At 39.0% G+C, this 23,394-nt stretch overlaps 3 protein-coding genes across 4 annotated transcripts in view; 2 read left to right on the top strand and 1 right to left on the bottom strand.

The window, feature by feature from the left end:
• Nucleotides 1–391: 391 nt before the first annotated feature.
• Nucleotides 392–1,773, bottom strand: LOC108965738. Its single transcript, XM_018928332.1, has one exon. It carries the CDS (start codon nt 1,602–1,604, stop codon nt 465–467), a length of 1,140 nt encoding a protein of 379 aa, XP_018783877.1. The 5' UTR covers nt 1,605–1,773; the 3' UTR covers nt 392–464.
• Nucleotides 1,774–3,741: 1,968 nt separating this feature from the next.
• LOC108965725 lies at nt 3,742–4,602 on the top strand. Its single transcript, XM_018928312.1, has one exon. The coding sequence runs from the start codon at nt 3,742–3,744 to the stop codon at nt 4,600–4,602; it is 861 nt and encodes a 286-aa protein (XP_018783857.1).
• Nucleotides 4,603–18,613: 14,011 nt separating this feature from the next.
• The window catches only part of LOC108965755, a 162,806-nt gene continuing 158,025 nt past the window's right edge, over nt 18,614–23,394 (top strand). For both annotated transcript variants that reach the window (XM_018928358.1, XM_018928357.1), the window contains exon 1: nt 18,614–19,291. The gene's annotated coding sequence lies outside the window, so the exon portion shown is untranslated. The remainder of the gene's footprint in view (nt 19,292–23,394) is intronic.

The raw sequence follows: 23,394 nt of genomic DNA, 5'->3' as shown, positions 1-23,394 counted from the left end.
ATCGACGCTTTGGTTGACGTGTTACAACTTAAATATCTCCTTAGCCTTGATTCTTGCAAGCTGCAAGATTATAAAATGTTCCGTTGCACCCGAACTTAGCGCTTTCTTATTTATTTCACTGCTACTTCTTCTCCGTAAGGGGTCCAACCTAAGGTAGATTGGAACTTCTGTGAACTCGCATTAAAATATATACTTCCAATTAGCTTTTATTATCTAGTTTTACCGGAAACTTCTGGGCGCATAACTTAGGATATTTTGCTGTGTATAGTCACCACAACAACATAAAAAAATAAGTTTATTTTGTAAAAAGTACGTATGTTTTTGCGAAAAGTGTCTACATATGTGAGAGTGCATTTCATGGCAAAAGTATACAAAATAGACATATAGTATATAGTGGTTACATTCCATTTATTTATGACTAATTTTCAGCATGACTCAACATTATTACCAATAATAGCAAGTTTTTAAGCCTTGCGATAATAAACGCCATTAGTACCCTGGAATACCTCAAAATGGTCGGACTGTACATAGCATGACTTGCTCATTTCTCTTTTTATTTTGGCCTCCTCCGTTCTCTCGTTTATGACTTTGAGCCGTTGTAGTAATTCTTTTTCCTGTTCTTTTGCCAAACATGGACCGATCCGACTACAAGCTTCGGCAATTCTCCGCTTTCTAACGTCCAACACTTCGGCACTGCGCTGCGGTGCAATCAAAATCGGCCTGCTTGTGCATGTAAGTTTGCCTCTACATGATAAGCATGTTGTAGGCGTACCTGAGAATTCATTGGGACTCTCACAGCTTTGTTTCTTCTTTAGCATGGCGCAAACTTCATTGATTTTTTCCGTTTCGGTCTGTATGTACTTTTTAAGCGTAGGTAAAACCACCTTATACATCTTACCATCCATCATGCGCTGCAGTTCTTCCATGGCCTGCTGAAAGGATCGCTTCTCCAGAGAAATTAGCTGACTGAATTTGTCAATATCGTTCGCGACGTATTCTATATATGACAAACGCTTAGATTTTTCTTCTAAACGACGTCGATAATCTAATAAATGTACATGCAACTCCTCTATGCGTTTCCTCATGTTCAGTATCGGACCAATGACGGGCTCCTCAACAATGCGCTTAACTTTGGTAATGAAATCGTAATTTTCCAAAAGATTGCAGTACACGTCCGTCTCAGTTTCGGCATTGGTACAATACCATTCACAAGGTCCGCAATACTTGGACCAATCATTTATGGAATACATATTGCTGTCTTTGTTATTACAAGCACGTACTTCGTCCAAATGTTCGTTCAGCTGCTCTTCGAGATGCTTTTGATGTGCCCGCAAATGTACCAGCTTTTTCATTTTGTGTGAGAGCACTTCCACTTTGTCCGTATTGAATGGTAAGGGCGCTATTCTGCTCTTTCGTAAGATTGATTGCAGGCAAGCCGCCTCTTGGCCGTCCATTTCCACCTTTTCGTATTGGCAGTCGAGCTTCTTGAACAGTATGTCGAAGAGACAATGCAATATCGAGATATTAATTTCACTTATTTTTGGGGCGCCCAGCGCCATTTGCAACATCTCCTTCAGACTCACTTCAATATGCGTTGTGGTCATGGTTATTGTGGTATAAAGTGCAAAAATATATTAAAATTACGCGAATGTATGTATGAGAATACATACATATATACACAGACGCCTTTTTTACTGAAACACAGTTGATTGATTTGCCATATTACTGGGTGAAAGAAAAAAAAAAAAAACATTTTTTGACTTGAAAAATATCAGTTTCTGAGTAAACATACAACATCCACAAGGTATGACTTCCCTATATATTTTAATATTATAAGAAAGCCGCTTTGTCTGCTAGAAATTTAATTATTTTGATCAAAATATGCATATACTCAAAATGCGTGGATAATACAGATGCTCAGAGTTGTAGCACAGTGCGCACTAAAAACGTAGGTATGGAACATAGTATCGGAAAAGGAACGAGTGTGTCCATCCGCCATAGTATGGAACATTTGGAGCTATACCCATCCACTTTATGGAAGATTTTACAAAAAGATCTTCGTTGATGATGCAAGATCCATGCAAGAATTTAAGTCGAAAGTACATAAAGCGCACTGCACATTCGGGGAATGGGCTCAAGACGAGATACCCACCGATTCCGATTTTCAGAAGAATTTTTTTTATTACCCATTTTGAGTAATGGGTAAACAAATTATGGGATTTGAACTTTGTTCGCTCATTATATGATCAACACAATCTTCTTACTGAGAATATTATCGCAACAGCATCACCAATCTTGAGACGCAGCATTCATTATTGGAAAATGTTCGACCGAATAGACCATGTCCACAGTGAAGAAAATTAAACAGCAGCAGCTGAGGGTGCAGCCGAAGACCGTGGAGAGTCATTTCGGCGCCGTTCGCAGTAAATCAGCCTGACGTATAGAACGACTTGGCTCATTTTATGTTATTTTAAGTAGACGCGAATGACAGCACTTTGCTCTGTAAGCTGTTGAAAAGTTCCAAGAAGATCCGACATTTTCGAGTCAAATTTTAGCGACGAATCCTATTTCTGGCTCAATGGCTATGTAAACAAGCAAAATTGCCGCGTTAGCCACGAAGAGCAATGTGAGGAGATGTAAGAGATGTCATTTCATCCAGGAAAAAAAACCGTTTGGTGTGGTTTGTAGGCCAGTTGAATCATCAATCTTGAAAAATGATACCCTTACCGGTAACCGTTAATGTTGAACGTTATTGCGCTATGATAACCGATTATTTGATGCCTGAAATTGAAGTTCGGAATCTCGGTAATATTTGGTTTTAACAAAACGACACCGCCTCTCACACATTGCATCAATTACGTTAGACTTTTTTCTGTGGAGATATGTAAAGTCTAAGGTTAATGCAGACAGTCCCGCTTCGTTCCAAGAATTGAAAAAACTTCACGAGTTTCACACGCCAGTTACCAGTCGAAATAATCCAAAGAGTCACCAAAATTTGGATGGATGGACCATCTAAAACGTAGCCGCGGTCAACATTTGAAAGAGAACCTTCAAAAAATAAATACCAAAAATTGCTCTTTCGAATAATAATAAATATTATTCATTAAATTAGAAGCATCTGCGTTTTTCTTTAAAAAACTAAAGTATTATCAAATGGATCACCCTTTATATGGATAGATCATCTAACAAATACAATATTCTGTTTATCTTCCAAATTTTGAACTTACTTCTGATGATGGGTCCAAATACTAAAGGAGCTTAAAGTTTTATCAGAACTATCTGAAGAGTCCATGTCCATGCCTTCGGCTTATGCAATAGCATTGCCCTCATAATTTCTCAGATTTTTCTAGCGAACATAAAAGAGTAAGCAATGCTAATACCCAAGAATATGCCTAACATTAAAAGCCAAATCCAACCGTTAGCTATTTTAACTTGGCAGCACTGAACTCCAAGCAGTCGCCTGTCTGTTAGTTGTTTATTGAAAATACGAAAATATTTTCTCCCGGGTGCGATATTTTCTGTTTTAACATAAGTACCTCAGCGATAAGTTCATCATATTACCATAATATTACTACCAAAATGGCAACAACATATATTGAATTAACGCTACGGGAATTGTTGCAAATTGCTTTGGGTAGCCCGAAAATTTCCAGTGTTCACTTGTCTTTGTTACAAAGTTTTTTTGACATACTACTAAAAAAGTTAGATTCACGAACTGAGAGGATTGAAATCGACGGCAAGATGAGCACCTGCTTGCAAGGAATCCTAAGAGAAAGCCGTATATCACCGTTTCATTTTGTATGCGACAAGGTCGAAACATTTTCCGAGAATTTCGCAAAAGTGGACCAGCTTAAAGAGCGTGTTGTTATGTTGGAAGACAAACTAATGGGCCACTTCAAGCAAATACGACATGACGAATGCACACAGAGCACGCATTATAGCTTGAGCAATTTCGAAAAGTTCGCCGAGGCTTGCGAGAGCTTTTGTTTATGTCCCAAAGCTGAGGACGAGATTGCCTGCAAATTAGTAACAAATCCACATTTCATTGTACATCTCATTGATAGCGCCATAACACCGCTACTCAACAAAATGGATAGCAGACGTAAAACACTTAGCGACCTGTATGCGAAGTTTGTCGATTTGAAAGATCGCTTGAACGAGGAGCTTGATGAATTGAATAAGAATTACAATCGCTGTATAATCACTGAGAAATTGCGTGAGGATTTTGAAAGTGATAAGATCACACTTGAAATGACAAAGACTGAGATACATAACATGTTGTTGGCTAAATTGGATAAAACCGAGGTGACATTTATCAAGCGAAAATTCCACGAACAGCTGAGAAAACTAGATCGAGAATGGAATAAAGTGCAAGCATTACTCAAGGGAAAAAGTGAAGTAAAAAAAGTTATTGATCCAAATCAATGCATCTCATGCCTGGGACCAATCCATTGTGCTGTAGAACCTGCTAAACCGGTACCCCTAAAAAAATGCGCTGAGCAGAAAAACAGTGATGGACGAAAGGAAAAGAAGCGTGGCAAAATCAAAACATGTCCAAAGTTAATTCTAGATAAACAACAAAAACACATGAAGACAATTTAAATTTGTGTATAATATTACAGCTAAAATACAATTACTATGATCTGAGTGATTAGACAACAACGCCTTTATAATTTGCTTGATCTTTTGCAACCTAGGTATTATTGTTCATTTCTTCTTCCTTCTTCTGTTCTTCTTCTGTAAACTGTACTTTAGGTGACCACTATGCGTACTACTTCTTAAATTTTAAAATCTTGTTTTTTTTTTTTTTATCGCGTCGTTTTATATCGGATGTGTAGCTTCCTTTAATTTTCTATTCCACTATTAACCGCTTGCGGCAGGCGATCGCAAACAGACCAGCATAATTTTGCGCTGCTTCCGCAGCTCTCTTTGATGTTCGACATCTGACGAGGAAAACGAGGAAAACGAAATTAGGTGGAGGATACAGAAGAAGTTCGCATTTCCTTTAAGACTAGTTGTAGAAAGGAAAACTTAATAAAGAAACTCTTTAAGACATACTACTTAAGCTTGTAAATTTATGCAGTATTTTTTCAAAAAGTTCATCTATGCAAGTTATAGTTGAATTACTACTACCTTAGATAATAATTCGTCTCTTGAGGATAGAGGATATATGTATAGAGCAAGATTTTGTTACATTATGTGCCACGAGCAGGTCACTAAATGCCGTAGGGAACCGTCGCCCACCATGGAACCACTTTTGCATTCTTTTATATATTTGTTCACTTTCGTTCTTGTTATTTTTACGTACTTTCTTTAACTCTCACAGTTTTTTCTTCCATACGGTAGAAGGTCAATTGGGGCATCATCGCTATATCCCGGTTTTCCGTTTCAAGCGCATAGCCTTTGCGTATTTGTTTGGACATTATTTAGAGAGGTAATATATGTGCTTCGCATCAAAGCATCGAAATAATATACTCATGCTGCTTTTCCTGAATCTCAAAATTAACCTGCCAGATTTAAAACTGTGCTGTCTAGGCGCGAATCCGACAACTTCATTGATAGCCGCCATCAGTCTAGGATTAAGTAACCTTGCTGATGGCAAACTGGAATCATATTTTTATGCCCTGAACATCGTACATTAAGCTTTTCACGAAGTTTGTAACAATCAGAAGGAAGATGTCACGTCTGTCTGTCCGTCTGTCCGTCTGTCCGCCTGTCCGTCTGTTTGTATATTTACGAAGTAGTCCCTCAGTTTGTAAGATATCATTTTGAAATTTTGCAAACGTCATTTTCTCTTCAAGAAGCTGCTCATTTGTCCGAACTACCGATATCGGACTCCTATAACATATAGCTGCCATACAAACTGAATGATCCGAAGTATTCTCTCAATAAATCCATTGATTGATATGATGTGTGGGAAGTGACCTAATGTCGCCGAGATCACGAGCTTCAATTACAAGCATCAAATATTCGTTTAACATGGCGCGGTAACATCCGCAATTGACGGTTATGTTCTTACCAACATCAGTTTTGAAGAAATATGGACCAATGATTTCACACATCCAGAAACCAGCTACGTGGGCGTGGTCTATGCGATCGAATATCATCCAATAATGAAATGTGAGTAGTTTGCTCACTAAAAAATTCTGTTAACTATGAGTTGAGCGAAGTGCGCGAAACACATTCATTGCAGAGCGCGTATTTTCGTAATATAGTTAAATGATTCGTAAACGCTATTCAGACGTAGATTTTTCCATGATAAAATGACAAACAATACTGAACAACAAATAACATGACCGCTTGTCACGACTCACGCGTGATCTTCCAAAAGAAGACTACAGAAAATATTATCACTACTTGGATCACTCGTTATATACATAATAAAGCATCACTTTTAGTTCAACTGACACTTAACCCCCGCTCACCCGTTTATATTAAAAATGCAGATTGTAATTAATAAATAATCCGAAATGGCAGTCATCTATTTGTGGTAAGTAATCAAGCAAAGCCTCGATGTTCCACTTGGAAGCCAACCAAAAAGTAATTTCACTAATAGTACGAACCAGTAGAGCTCGACATTAGATACATACCTACATATATATACCACATATTCACACATATTTCAGGACTTTTTACTTTTTTCCAGCCTTGCCCGTTTAAAGCAGCTGATATATTTGTAAGCATGTATGCGCTTTTTTCCCAGCTTTGCTTGCTCTTGCTCTCTGTACAATAAATGCAGCTCGAAATCATGCATGCACACGCTCACTGCCATGTCACACACAAACCCACACAACATACTCGTATACACATAAATGTGGCGTTGGGGAAAAAGTAATCCAACAACTCGCTGCTTAGCGCATTGGTTTGCCCGTTGCGGACCCATGCGACTCCAACCTGTGTTGTGTGTTGGCACAGAAAGCGAATACATGAGATCTTGCATTGTTGTTGGGCTGCGCCCTATTAGGCCTTCGCTTGCGCTGGCAACCGCTACATGCAAGTCGCACTGTTTTCCGTTCTGTTGACATTATTGGCAACAAAACATGCCTGCCACGCCTCCCTGCCGCCAATCGTAGCCTCTTATTTCCGCATATCCTATGTCACAGCGCCATTCGCTTGCATTCTACTGTTCTACGTTCTACAATTGTTGTTGTTGTTGCGCCAACATTTCGTTTCGCTGTTGGCCTAGAATGGCACAGAATCACAAAATCTTTTACTTAAAGTAATCATCGTGTTCTAGTTTGTGCATTGATTGCAAAAACATTTTAAAAACTTTCTCGCAAATTTGTGTCAGCGCTCTTTGTTGCAAGCAGTGTTCGAAAGTTGATTTCACTTTCGCTAAATGCCGCCACAGTCAGCGCGCATATATACGAGTATATTTGTATAAGGCCAATTTGGACATTCGGTGGCCCAAACTTGCAGCACAAAAAAGTTACAATTGAAGTTTGGAGCGTGCTTTCTGTCAAAAGGCGCATTCGTAGTCAAAAAGCGCCAACACCGGCCCATGTTGCAGGAATTCCTGCAAATGCTGACTTTCTGTTAAAGTTTTCTTGTGTTTTTGGCGCACAATGGCTAACTCAAACCTACATACCCTCATGCGAATATAAGGTCCCGCCGGTGGCCAACATTTCTTGCAACTTTCAATTCATTTTGTTACTTCATATGGCATACCTATTACATGCGCTAAATTATTGAAGACAATTGCTCCCTTGACAGTCTGCCCTCGAAGGTCCGACTGTTGCGACTTGCCACTCTTGGCCGAACTGCCGCTGTGTATCACTTACACAAGTAATTGGCCGCTTCTCTTTTGCGCTTTACTTTCTCTCTGGCTCTGTGTGTCGCAAGCAGTTCGTCAGCCCAGCGCACAGTATTGTATTCAAGGTCACAGTTGTCAGTGAATTCATGAATTCATGAGTCCGTAAGGCGGCTCCTCAGCCTGAGCAGTCTACTACTCAGCACATCTGTAGTACTCGAGCGCCATTGACAGCGGGTGTATTGACACAAAAACCTACTGAGCCAAATGCTCATTCGCCGTGTACCCGCACAACGCCCCAAAAGATTGTCTTACGTTTATCTATATACATATGTTATTAAAGCATATACTCGCATATACATATATACATACATACCTAGGTAATGTCATCTTGCGAATGAGGCCCGCACTCCACCGTCCGTCGTAAGTAGATTTTTTAAGTTGAGTTTTCTCTCACCACAGACGCTTGTAATTCTCAATTTAGTTGTAACAAATAATTCATCCAAGCATTTTATAGTATTTTATAATTTTCATTTTGTTTATTTGCTCAAAGTGAAATACAAATAAAACTTTCTGGTCTTGTAGGGTGGAAACGCAGCTTACCACAGCTTTACTGTTATAATGGGATTTTTTAATTCACCATAGCATGTTCTCTTCTCTTGCCAAAGTTTATTCTCTTGCCAGCAATGATTCTCTTGGTTAACATTTGCCGATTTGATACACATACATATGTATGTATGCTTCAGTAATACTTGGGTGCTCTGTTTCGTGAAAATAAAGGTTCATGTATTTACATACATACTTACATACATATAAATATGTATTACAGTGATATACTCATATGTATGTACGTGCGTTAGTACAGCCGTTTATTGAAATAAACAAACACGCAAGTTTTTTAATTTGAAAATAGAAATTCAGAGCAAATTTACGATGTCGTTATGTATTTTAAGCAGAGTGTCATTACACCTGTGACACCTCCAATATATCTTCATTTTTTTTTTACACAATTTCGTGTTTTAGTTTTGTTTGTTTAGTAGGGAACATAGGATGTTGTCTCCGCGTTGATGCCTTCTGGGTAACGCTGAATAACCTACGGCCTTGCTGGGGACTTCTGTTTGAAGCATGGGCTGATGGATGCTATATTCTGCTTCTTAAATACGCTGGTGACACTTGGCAGAATTGCATGATAGGTTAAAGTCGCAAATGCCTCCGTCCCGTTATCAATTTGTGTAGCAAGTGGCGGTTGAGAGGACTCCTCATCGTTGGGAAATATACCGAGCCAGCCTTTATTTCGGGTACATCTACTATATTATATATTCTCACTACGAAAGGAAGGAGCAAGTCGGAAGAAATCTACTTTAGACTAAGCTAGGTAACAGTCTGCAACAGAATTGACGATTCATCAGACGGCAAACCTCTATTAGATACATGAGCAGCACTACTGATACAGGCATTTGAAAGGTTATTAGATACTGTAATCCTTACTGTTCACATAGAACCGAGGAACCTTACTGGCGAGCGTTGATACTGCTCGATACCGTCGGTAATCTCAAGGTATCCAAAGGGACCATAAAATATGGCTTCGAGAGGGTGGCTCTAAGGACCCTCCTTACGGATGGTCCACAACCGACTTTTGTGGTAAAGACGAAATGACGCAAAGAAAGTGAATCGTCAATCAGCTAATTCATCTGCAATTTAAAACAGCTGTTCTAGTAGGCTAGCGTCCATCACCTTTGGAACCGTTTATTGATTTCCTTTGCGACGTTGATGGTTCTCTCTTTTCCGTTGGCTCCTCCTGCTTATGATCCAGACTTCAGTTTTACACTCAGCCAGCTCATACATCCATGAGTTCTTTAAGTAATCTAAGCATTTAGCAACTTCTACCATTATAAGGTCGTCCACATATAAATTTTGACAGTTTTTGGACTGTCGTACATGATGTTCCATAGGAAAAGCTCGAAAAGATAGATAAATAATTGAGGAATGAACCGCGACCTTAGGTCTATTGTGCAAGAGCCCTAAAACGCAGAATAGAATATCTCTTGGCGTCTTTGTCGTATTTAAATCAATTTTTAAATTAACTTCTCACAATATTAAAGCTTACAGATATTTAAAATTGCACAATACGTTGGAGACCATTTCGGCTCATTCGGCACACCGTGTAAATTTCAGAAAACGTAGAACATACATTTTCCGGTCGTTTGGAGACGCTTCACTTAAACTTAAAAAAGCTACAGATAGCCAAGTCAGACGACTGAGCGATAAGTGGTTCTGTATTTGGCTAAAAAGTCAGCCACATTCACCTTAGAATGTGAGAGCCTGTTGTCATGGTGAAAATTTCATTATTTTCTGTGCAAAAATCGGGTCTTTTATGACTATCTGCTCACGTAAACATTTCAAAACCGCTAAGTAGTATTCCCTATTGACCGTTTGGCTCACTCCATAGTAATCTGAGAAAATTATGAAAATAATCCTGACTTTTTATCCGCTTTGTCGTGGTTTTTTCGATCTAATGCCGACACGATTATTTTCAAATACTGTTTTTTAATGCATCCAAAGTGACCGTCATTAACGAAGATGGATAGACCACTAGCATTAGATAAAGTTTAGTTAACTTCACAACTTTCTCTGAAAGTTTTGTACCACTCAAATACATGTGCCCTCGATAAAGTAGACTTAATCAAATGAACAAATAACTGTTAAACAGACACTAATTACATATGAAAATTAAACTTTACACGAATATGAAAAGGTATGGACCAATCCAAAAAACATTTTTTACGATTCTGCTTACGCACGCAGTTTAAATAGACCAGTGTCAAAATTAGTCACGTGCAATATGAAATCAACTAAATATAATCGAGTATTTCATCTCGATTCCAGTCTTTCATTCTGTTAAGCATACTCAAACACTGTGCGGTGTCTATCAGTGTATGAAATTAAGATGATTGAAGTCAAGCCGAGAAGCTTACATGTAGCATATGGTATGAAAGGACAGTAGAGTTGCATGTGCGCCTGTGTTCAAATTTTACAATGAGCGTACCCATCTTTTTATGAAATTTCATACGAGTATATCAGTAACAATTTCATTCCCTTGCAACATTATCTTGACTTTGTCTTACAGTTAGAAAATGGCACTCAGCGTCGCAACTTCTTACATAAAACATTATAAAATACTCGTTTCGTTCTAAACTTAGCCTTTCAATACTTGTTAAATGTGGTTTATGCTTACAATTCTCAAAAATTAGAAACCATCTTTACCCATCATATTTGCTAATTTTCCCCCTCGGCTGGCACCAATACTAATACCGCAACGGTGCGAATAAAAATTTAAAGCTACAAAACCATTTTGTAATTGATGTGGTGGAAGTAAAGATAGCGGTGTGCAACGATGTTTAGACTCTTGCTTGAAGAGGATACAATTTCAGTGGCAGTTTTTCACTATTGCCATGAAATATTAGGTTGTGTTTTACCGTAGCTTATGGTCTGATGGTATTAGTTTTTGCTAAATGCACTAATGTTTTGTATTAATACTGAGGGACCAGGACGCTACTATATGTATTCAAAACAATTACTGAAAAACTGCACCGAAGCATTACAGCCTTTCCCAAATAAAGCAATTTCCATGCAAGAACTTGATTTCGATCGTTGAGCTTGCGTAGGGCACATATCATAAAGTGGTCCGATCTGAACAAAAAATCGGAGAATGCCCCAATGCAATAGGCAATAATCCATGTCAAATTTTTTGACGATATTTCAATAAATAAAAAAAATTTTCTTATACGTCGTTCTCAAGATTTGGGCAACTCTCTAAAGTCGTTGAGGCGAATTTTGCGAAAAGATCTTGGTCTACATCCTTACAAGAGCAAATTGACGCAATAACTGAAGCCGCTTGACTACCAGTATCGTCATATCTTCGTGAATTGGGCTGAGTAACTACTTGAAAATGATCTGTATTTTCAACGAGAAATCAACTTCAGAGATAAGGCTCATTTCTGGCTGCGCCAATAAGCCAAATGTGCGTTATTGAACCGGCAGCAATGCACGCGTATTCCATCAGTCACCATTAAAACCTAAAAAAAAAATTACGATTTGGCGCGGTTTATGGGCCATCGGCGTAATTGGGCCGTACTTCTGGCATGATGATCAAGACCGTCCCGTTATTGTGAATACGAATCGCTACCGCTCAATGATAACCGAATATTTTTGGTCCGAGTTGAATGATATGGACTTGGACAATACATATAATATGTGGTTCGAACAGGGCGGCGCGCCACAAGCCACACTATAGATTTATTGAATATCATGTTTTGTGAACATGTCATTTCATGAAACGGCTCAGTCAATGGGCCGCCTTCGTCGTACGATTTGACGCCGTTAGACTATTTCCTGGTCTATGCAAACAAGCCTGCGATGACTGATGAACTTCGTACGAACATCGAACGTGAAATTGCAGCAGCAATTGAACTTCTGCAAGCGCACCCGTGGTAGCCTTGCAAAAGAATTCGACTTCCTTACATAATGGCATTGAATGAATTTTCACTGGAATAAAGAGCGCTAATGGACGTCCCGACACATTATCTGTTTCAGCGAGGGCACATTTTCAGATCGATATGTGAAAAATTAAGGTATAGTTCGCGTATATTCACACAGCCCAACATAGCTAAGCTCTCGCACACTTACTCTACCAATTTATTCATATGGTATATTTTAAAGGATGTCCGACGTCTCCTTCTGGGTGTTACAATCTTCGTGGCAAACTTAATATACTCTGTTCATCGTATAAAAAGATAGGGAAAAAGATGAGGAAAAACTTAGTATAAGCACATTTAATTTCGAAAGCTGGCTGACTGGGTCCACCAGTGCAAACGATTTAGCTCTTAGCACTGGATATCCACTGTACATACATTGATGTCAGTTCTCGGAACAATAGTAAAGTCATCACTCAAAATGTGTTTAATAAATACGTTTGAGGTTTTAGTAACGGTTGTCAATGCAACTGTTGTACGGAAGCCAAGCAAGGACTTCGCTCTGCTCGCGCTACGCCTAACTAGCCTATGGGCTCAGCTGCGCGATAGCGTTTAGGTTGGAGGAACGATTGTGGGTGTTGGGTATGAACAAGGCAATTACTTCCGCTTGCATGCACATGTTGATAAGGAGGAGGGGGGAAGCGCAAATGCGCTTTCAGGATTTGTGGAATACACCGGAATGTGAGCAAACATGCCCAAATACACTTATATGGCGTTTGTGGCTCATTGCATTTACGGGCGCACATGTGTTTGTATTCTATCGGTATCTAAAACTCGCACACAATTGCGTTCATGCATATGGGGTTTGTTGTAATGGCACGTGCGCTTGGCATTGCTTCCGCTATCCTTTGGGCTTTAAACCGCTAATTCAATTAGCTGGTATACGCCATGATAATTCCCGCGCTTGCCCGAGAGATTTGCTTCATCCTTCGATGCGGTTTATTCCTGTTGCTGAAATACGCGCGAATTGTATGTGTGTATATGTGTGTGCGCGTGCTTGTGGTGTAATGTATTGTTTTTTCCAAGTGACGCTGCATCAATTTCATTTCCGTTTTTTCTGTGTTCACAGTGCGGATGATACAGTAAATTTGAATATAAAAATAAATTTCTCGTGACTCATCCCCTCCGCCACTCTAATTTTATCAATTCGACACTTTGAAACTGGTTTCTGGTTTCCACAACTTTGAGTTCAGCGAATATATAAATTTTGGTTAGGATATACCAGAAGCATGTTGTGAAACTGTCTATTAAGAAGAAAGCAGTATACAACGGAATACCGTGTTTACAAAGCGCGTCAGTCTTTCGTTGTTTGGCGCCAATTGGAGCTGCTCTTCTTCCTTCTCCACGTGTTTTTTTCAGCGCAGTGGAAGCCTTTCTCTTTGTTTGCTTCCCCAGACACGAAAACTCTCAGATCTATATGACCTAGCTAGCGTAGCTACTGTGTCTTTATCCGCTGTCTCTCTACTATGTCAATATTAGCCGTTGCCAATGCTCAAAGTACCATACATCTTAAGCAGAACCTTTCACTCGAAGACTTTTAAGGCCCACTCATCAGATGTTGTCATCATACATGCCTCTGCATCATATAGCAGGACGGGAATAATGAGTGACTTATAGAGTTTGGTTTTCGTTCGTCGAGAGGGCACATTATTTCTCAATTGCGTACCAAAGTAGCAAAGTTGTTGCTGTTAATGCTAGTTCCAAGATAGACGAAATTGTCTACAAGTCCAAGTTATGACTGTCAACAATGTAGGAGCAAAGTCGCAAGATATTTCGTCTGCAGAAAGCAGAACACGGCGTGATTGTTATGGCCAATGATATTGATATCATTTATCTTTTTATTTAAAGCATTTAATGCCGATATCGCCCTCATCCTTCTGTAAGCTTTTCCGGAAATTTCATTATGTATCGTTTTAAGTGACTTTCGTAAATTCGTTCGGTAACCAAGCGCATGACACCATGTGTATAATGCACTGGAACACAGGACAGATGCAGCTTGAATATACTTCAGTATTCCGGAGGTTTGAAGGAAATCCATCTCCGAATAATATTATCCGGTTTCCAGCAAATATGAGCCATATTTGCTCCATCTTAATTAATAATGTGAGTCATGCTGGCGCTACTATTACTTCATCAACCCTCGTTTAGTGTGATTTGAAACTTTCTGTTCCAAATATAGTATGAGGATATGTGGCATATTTCATTCAGGGGGTTCCCCACTCATTGAGCTATTCCCATAGGTCCTTGTGAAGAAGAGATCTATCGGCGTCAATTTTGCAGCCGAGTTTTTTACTATAATGCCGCTCGGTGTTAGGTTAAGTATTTTTTCTAGTTTAGCCGCTAGAGTGATTATTAGCGCTCCTGTTATGCAGAACAGCTAGTCCCTGTATCGGCTCCAACGGTTTTCTGTCTAAGATTTTGCTAGCAGTTATCCACCACACCAAAGCACAGTTAAGCAAAAGTATGTACAGTCATTGCATGAGGCCAGATGATAGGCCCCATGCACATTCTGGCACCTTCTTTCACCTTCTTTTTCACTCTCTCCTCCAAATTGAGTTTCCTTACTAATTTTTTATCCAAAATAATTCCCAGGGATGCTCATTAATTGTTAACTCAAAGCTGTTGAACGTCGCGGATTTTCGTGTCCAGATTTTCTACCTCCTTGTAAAGAGTGCCATATCCGTCTTATAGGCATTTCCATCGAGGTTGGCCGATATCACCAATTGGTGTGTTACACTTAGAGATAAGTCCATTACATTACTTATTGTGTCTGGCAACTTTCCTGCCACTACTTAGCTAGCTTCCTTCTACTCCGCATTAATCCTGCAACTCAGTACAGCTTTTGTTCATGCTATCATGGCAGGCTCTGTCCGGACGACTTCCATACTGTCAACCTCTGCGTTATCAAGTTATTTTTAAATCCTCCACTTATAGAAAGACGATCAGAACATGTGCTTTATTCTCTAGAGCTCCTTCTATATTTTAGGTTAGGAGTCAAGACAGTGGATATACTATTCGTATAGGCATGTGTGCTTTCGATATGTTAGCCAATAAAAGCTTGTATCTAACCGCTTTACAGCTTCTTCTGCTTTCTACCCCTCTTTACTAGGATTTTAACTCGACGTAAACTTTATCACAGACAAATCACACAAATCCTCTCAGGAGGGTAACAAAGCTTCCTCTTCGGGATTTACAGCAGCAAGATACAGCAAGTATACTCGGTGAGCCCGCCGGTGTTAGCAGAAACTTCCTCGAAAGTCATATGGGTTGATGTTCACGCCGCTTTTCTTCCCTATTTTTCTACAAACAGAACTTTGTTTCCTGAAAATCTCTACACCTAACGTTTTATGCCTACCGCCAGTAAGCTCATTAGGAATGGCAGAAATAGATACACACCCCCACCCATTATAAAAGGATATGCAAAACAAATAAACGCTGATTATAGGCGCACTTCGTATAAAGTACTTAATAAGTGATTTCCGAACGATATCAAGCGACGCGGCTGAAGTAGCTAGTATGTGGACATCCAAGGAGACAAATGCGCGATTGGACCAGCCATCAGAGCCGTCTATAGCCCCACATACTAATCTCGAATTAGTCCATTCGTGGATAGGCAGGCAACTAAGGGACCTAGACTTACACCTAATTCAAATACTGAGTGTACATGGATGCTTTAGAAGCTATCTGTTCCGATTTCATCACTACCTTCGTTCGTGCTGTTTGAGAGTGCATAGAAGACTCTGAACACGTATATTTTCAAAGCCCTCGTTTTACAAATATAAGGGAAATTTTTAAAACTTCATTAGTTTTTCGGTGAAAAATTTGACAGCAGGCTTATGTTAAGATAAGATAAGATAAGATAAAGAATGAGGATTGCACCGCGACCTAGGGTCTATTGTGCCCTCTACTAACTCACAGCGTATCACTTAGCCCCAGCAAATTGATGAATTCCAATATTCTGCTAGGTGCTAATGAGGCGATGTGATCCCTATTTAGAAACATGGCTCCAAGGGCCTTAATCCTGCGTCTGCAGATTGCTGGGCAATCCATTAGCAGGTGTTYTGGAGTTTCGGATTCCCAGTCGCAGAACCGGCAATTTGCGCAAGAAGCTAGGCCCATGTTAAATAAGTGCTTCTTGAGTTTGCAATGGCCGGTGTAAAAGGCGACCAGTAGCCTGACTTTATCTCTTGGGAGATTGATTATGAGTTTAAACCTCTTGAGGTTGTAACCCTTCATTAGCAGCATTGCGTGACGCAAGCCAGGAAGTTGTTGCCAATGTATCTCCCTACCCACTTATGTTAGTCATCTGGTAAATGGAAAGTGTCAGCAAAGCCTCAGCTCAAAGCATGACACAACTAAGTCATGTCCAGTATAAAAGAAATCAGTCAGCCCCTGAGAGAGATATGAGTTGGGATTATGTTAAGTTCCGAACTTCGGTTTTCACTGCCTTCTGCTATCAAAAAATTCCCTCCTCAGTGTTGAATGAAAAGCAAGTCACCAGTAAGAAGAGAATGAATACATAGCTCTGCCTTAGATACCTCTACCATAGTCTACAACTTACATAAAAAATGGCTGATCGAAATCCAGATAAACATCCCTTTTCTTGTGTTATGAAAAATTTATGTTTGAAAGGATTTCTAGCTTCGGTATAACAGAAGTTAGCATTATAGCTAGTTTAATTTAATATTATAATTAATTGTCATGTCATATCATTTATGAATTAACAATTATATAACTCCATACAAGAAGAAAATATTAATATCCTTCAAATTCTATCCAAATAATTGTTAAAAAAAATAAGGTTATATCCTCCGCAATCAAACAAACTCAAACACTTGTTTCTTCGTGCTTTATCTCAAAAATGTGTGTTTCAAAAGGCGAATGTTTGCATGCTCAGCAGTACGAGTAATCAAAGCAAATGAAATAGACGCGTTCTTGCGCAACAGACAGTTAAATCGCAACGACCTTGAACTTCAGCAATGAAATCATTGACTTGTGACTTCTGCCAAGTTAAGAGACGAGAAAGGCTACATCAACGAAAAAGAAAGTATTTACTAAAATGCTTATAAACAGACGAACGAAATGTGTAAAGAAAAGCAAAACAAATCATTAAGAAACTGAACTAAAATATTGCAAGCACCTTTAGTCCTTGTGGCTGCCATGATTGTGACTGCAATTGATTACCCCAGTCAAAGGCTGTGATCGCCAAAACCAAAAGAGCAATAAAATACTTGGCGTGTCTTTGTATAGCGCACATTTTTGATTTTGACACCCCAGCCATTGATTTGAGTAATACGATTTGCCAGAAAATATATTTCTCTACAACATAATAAAATTGAAAAATGTACGTTTTTGTATAACCGCTATAAATATGCGCAATTGACCAAGTAATAGACATAAATTGCTTACGGTTATTATTAGAACCATCTGTATGTTGGTATTTTGTGGCTAATTTTTCATTTCTTGAACGGTTCTTTATGGCAGCTTTAGCTTATTTGATCTATGACATCTCAATCATATACAAACACACCCGGGCGTATACGCAACCAAATGACTGTATGCCATAAACATTGACAGCCACACACAGACTTGTCCACTCTCCTGCCCGCTGAGGGGCAAATATTTCATTCATACAAACGGCAGGACGATCATAATTGCGCATGAAATCCGAATATTTCAAGCTTAAGAAGAATTTAAAAAGTCATTAATCGGCCTACGTTCGTGTGTGTGTGTAGCAGGAGAGCTGCTGTCGCCGCAGATACCGACAAAAACGCTTACAACTATATATAAAGATAGATGGATATAAAGATACATAGATACATAGAATATACATAGATAAATAGTGTTTACATACACACAGACATATATACAGTTATATGTATGCAAGTTGTTGACGTCCTGCTTTACACGACTCTGACTGTGTGATAAGATATCATTTGTGTATGACGCGAGAAATCACATGTTTGGCCGCACGACAAAACAACATCGCATACCCAGCACAACAACAACATTAGACAACAACTATACAGCCTTACTTGTGCTCAGCACGCGCTCCCCGCATAGCGGAAGGCCACATTGCACAGGCACAGGCACAGCACAGCACAGGGAAATATGTCTCACACGACTTTGGGCTAGCGCATGCGCATTGCGCAGACCATGGAAAAAATCCCCGTAATTTTGCAGAGCAGCCCAGCTGCATGAAGGCAACATTAGCAGTGCCAACAACGGCTGCAAATGGGCGACTGTTAGGGCACAACAGCAACGCAGTGGTGGCGTTTTTGGCGGATTCGCACAGAATCAATTGAGTCAGTCGAGATGTGGACACGTGAGCTGTAAGAGCGAAATCGAAAAGTACGGAGCGCCGACGAGCTTAGGCAACGCGTCGTGTCAGTGACAGTGTCAATTGATAGTTATCAGGTGCACAACAGTGAGTATAACAACAAAACAAATACAGAAAACAAGAAAAAAGCACAAAAGCAGTGGCAAGGCAAGTGAAAGTGAAAGTGAAAGTGTGTGTAGTGCTGGTAAATGGCAATGAAGTGTTGCAAAATTAAGAAATGAAGTAATATCGAATAAAAAGCGCATATGTGTGTATGCCGTACAGTGTGAAATACATAGATAACTGTGCAAGGCGAAAAGTAAAAGTGAAAGCCACCCACACACAGGAAAGGCCAGAAAAAGTGCAAAAAACTAGCTAACCACAAGGCTAACTGAAATTTCCGAAAAATTTAAGCACAATAACGCCCGAAACACGCTTCGCAGCACGCTCGAGCGTCCGTTCGTTTCATCAACTATTAAATTCGGGTGCTACAACGTCAGGATCCGTGGCCGCGTATGCGTGTATAAGCGTGTGTGCGCATATGTGAGCTTGCGTGTCAAGTAAAATCAATGAAAGCAAAAGTGAAAACGTGCTATACAGCTAACTGCAGCGGTGTACAGATGTGTGACGTGGGCAACACCAAGTGAGTTGCCCCGAGGCTGCCGAGCAGAACTCTTGACCAATTGATAGGTGAGGACACGCGCACCCGCACACACACTATTTATTACTTATGCGAAAACTGCATGCCATCATTTTGTTTTTTGTTTTTGTTTTTGTTTTTGTAATTTTTATACACATATTGAACGATGCAGGCAGACAGCGCTATACACAAACACATGTTTGCGTCGTTTTACGTCATGAATTTCACAGCAGTGTGCTGAAGTTCGTGCCACACACACACGCACACAGGCCAGTGCGCAGCGTGTATTTTTAGTATACACACGCACACGCGTATTGGATGCGTTTAAATATATTTGTTTACTATATTTACTTGTATACTACATATATATGGAATTTCTTTTTTTTTTTTTTTTTACTACTGTGGCGCAACTAATGCTGCATGTCTGTGTATTTAAGTCATAATCTATTCGTACAATGCGCTCGACTCGAGGAGTATCCTTGTCCCCAATGCAGACTATACTAGATATGGACGCATTGCGCACACGAACAACACACATACGCGTGCATACACCCACATTGGTTAGAGTCTAAACCGATATATAAGTATTTGTATTTGCATTTATGTGCCTGACGCTGACGTGCTTTGCAGTTCTTTGTGTGGCGCACTTAGGCGAAAAAGCAGTTGCATAATATATTACGTATACGCAGTGTGCGACCAAAACGAAATCAGGCACATGCATGCAAGTGCAGAAAACAAATAAAATGGGCGTACGGTGTATTTGCCTATTTCGTTTGTTCGTGCGTGACAAATTACAATTGAAAATGTAGATTTCTCCTGTGGAAATCGATGCTTTGTTTAACAAAGATATCTCGGCACAAACAACAGTGACACAGCACCATCACCAATAATTGTAAAAAAAATCACGAAAAAATGTATACATCAGTTGTATCTCGCTGTGAAGCTATACAAATAGCAAATAACTCATAACAGAACTCGATTTTGATGGGTCAGTTTGTGTGGTAGCTATATGTTATAGTAGTCCGATCTGAACAAAATCTTCGAAGTTTGTACCGTTACTTTGTATAGTAATAATGCCTCAATTTCGTGCAGATATCTCGATTAATAAAAAAGTTTTCCATACAAGCACATAATATTTATCGTACAGTTTGTAGCGTTGTTTTATAGCTTACTATAGTGAGCCGATATCGGTGCTTCCAACAAATGAGGAGCTGCTTTGCGGAAAAAAGCCGTGCGCAAATATTCGTGAACATATCTTCACAAATAAATAAGTTTTCCAGACAAAAGCTTGATTTGCTTCGTTCAGTCTGTATGATATCTATTTTCTATAGTGATCCGGTATCGCTGTTTCCAACATATGCGTAAAATTTAATCGAAATAAATGTATTTAAAGACCTAAGTATTGAAATTTTTTAAGCAAATGGGCAATAACGAAAATGGATCACTCATATGATTGAAATTCTCCTATAGCAAGTGCTTTAGAGTGTGACTGCTTTTGTTGTTTCCTTCACTCCTTTTGGAGATTTGGTTTAAATTTTGAGCATACCGGTATTTAAGAGGGTATTTTGCACTTCATTCTTCTGCATATCGAAATGTTTGCTCGAAACCAGTTAAATCCCCAATCCAATTCCGCTATTGAATCCTCTCTTAAGTCGCAAGCATCCATCGAGCTCCAGCATATTGTTAAATACCTGCTAGGTGCTAGTGAGGCGTTATGATTCTTATATGGTAATATGGATCCAAGTCAAATAGCAGGTGTTCTGGATTTTCTGGCTCCCTGTCGCAATTTACAGACTAGAGAGTACTTACAACAAAAAATCACCGGTAAAATAATGTTTGGCTCACACATACCTCCTACTAATATTCAAAAGGAATGATATAAGGCATCTAGTAGGACTGCTAACATGTCAAAATCTAATTGGCAGATATGCCAGCTGACTGGCAGCATCATACAATGACTATTGTATGTTAGAAGCTGTCAGGAGCTAGAAGGAAATGAAAGAAATATCTTCTAAGTAATCCAATTCGAATAAACCTTGTTTAAGAAAAGAATAGCAGCTATGGTTCGAGGGTTTCCGGACGGTGTCTGGGAAGTTGCAAGTCTAAAACCCGAAGTTTCCAAATGAACCTACTAAAGATGCGTAGACATCAACCCTAGCTGCATATCTACCTGGCCTGACGAGATATGAGTTTTGATCGGTTAGTTTAATAAACAATTAAATGCTAAGCGAAATAGATACATTGTTATATATAATATAAGTAAATGATCAGGATGGTCTGTCTGTCCGTCCATTTGTCCATTTGTTTTGAAAAAGTAGGCATGAATCAGCCTTTTAATAAGTTTAATGTACATATCTTCTAAACCACTAAAGCTACAATAACCAAATTTGCACAGTATAAATAATATAAGAACTTCTGCTGGCAGTGTAAAAATTAATGAAATCAGATCAAACCAAAAAAAAAAAAAAAACANAAAAAAAAAAAAAAAACAGACTACTGTCTTAGACTACAGACTTAAAGTTTACCCTCAAAATGATATGATAAGATCTTAAAGGAGCCGTAGTCAAAATTTGATGATGGACGGATGGCAAACACCCAATTTTAGGTGAAATCATATGTCTCGAGATATTCTTCAAACATTATTGTATTACAGTGTATAAATGGGCGAAACCAAACCACAGCAATGTCTACTTTTTATATAGAATAAATTTAAATCATGTTTGAAACTTTCCAATATAAAAATCAAGAAGCTAAAATTGTTTAGGTCCAACAAAAACTGTTCACGGCCTTATGTACCGAAAATGTGGATGCCAGTGTCTATAGTTGACGTTTGACTGAAAATATCGGTCAATGTGTGAAATATATAACTAAAATACCTCAGAGTGTCCTTTCCTGGTAATACTTCCTCGTGGTAATATACCTAATATAAAATTGTTGAAGCTTCCAGAAGACTATAGACCGCAGATATCGGTCCATATGTATAAATTACAGAACGTGTTTTACTTATAAAAGTACATCTTTGTGCTTAAAACAGATATGATTTGGTTAAACTTGACCTAGTCTCAGTATAATTATTACCACGATTTTCGAACATCCGGCCGATTTTGCTCCATATGGGAACATTTTTTTAGTATGTGGCATAATAATGGCTAAAATCAGGTCGATACTACCACAACTCCCATATATTAATGTATAATGATTTTGGTTTTTCTAACAAAACTTATGCGAAATGTGTCGGTCAGTGTATGAGTTACATAGAGTAAGATTTTGATCCTCTGCTTGACGTTATACACTTTAAGGTATTTCCCTGGCTTTGATTCGTCCACGTTGCAAGGGTATAAAATGTTCGGTTGCACCCGAATTTAGGCCTTTCTCACTTGTTGTATTACGATTTTTCCTTTACTTCCAAATAGTTCTTAATTTCGGCGTTCACTACTTCATTCAGATCTGGACAATACAGTGGATGCGGAAGTAATACAAAGGTTAATTCGTGTATTTTTGCTGTCCTTTTCACTGCCTTGTGACACGGTGCATTGTGCTGGTGGAACAGCCGTCATTTTGCTTTCTTTCAATGTGGCGATTTTTCGGCGATTTCCTCTGTCAAACGATACAATAACACTTTATAATAGTTGTTTTTGATTGTGCTTTCTGTTTCAAGGTAGTCAATATATATTATTCCATAAGCATCAGAAAAAATGCAGATGTCAGAACCTTGTCAAGCTACTGTTGCGTTTTTCACGCTTTGCAAATCTTTCGAATAAGTATCGATGGAACTTCATGGTTGAGTGGAGGAGCCATCATCCATTTCATCCATTATTCCACATACTGCTCTAAATCATCAGCTCGTCGTTGTTTTTTGTCATAAGTGAACCCGCAGACCATCCGCTTTGCACTGAGTTTTTCACATCATATGATGTACACATTCCAAAATTACGTTGTGAACTTTTTATATTCTTGCAACCTGTTGCTACAGAGTATTATAGCTTTGTTCATTTCAAAACCATTGGTGCAGTGGTTTCGATGATTGAAGGGAGATCGCCTTTGAAGATGTGAGTTGTGGGAAATATGGTATGCTTTGAAGTTTTGAAATCTTGGGATAAAGTGATAATCGAGATTTCATTATCCGTCATTTACATTTTTTTTTTTTTTTTTT

Source organism: Bactrocera latifrons, unplaced genomic scaffold (genome assembly GCF_001853355.1).
Source record: "Bactrocera latifrons isolate USDA-ARS-PBARC rearing strain unplaced genomic scaffold, ASM185335v1 scaffold_147, whole genome shotgun sequence".
NCBI lineage: Eukaryota > Metazoa > Arthropoda > Insecta > Diptera > Tephritidae > Bactrocera > Bactrocera latifrons.
This window is presented reverse-complemented; position numbering and strand designations above follow the sequence as displayed.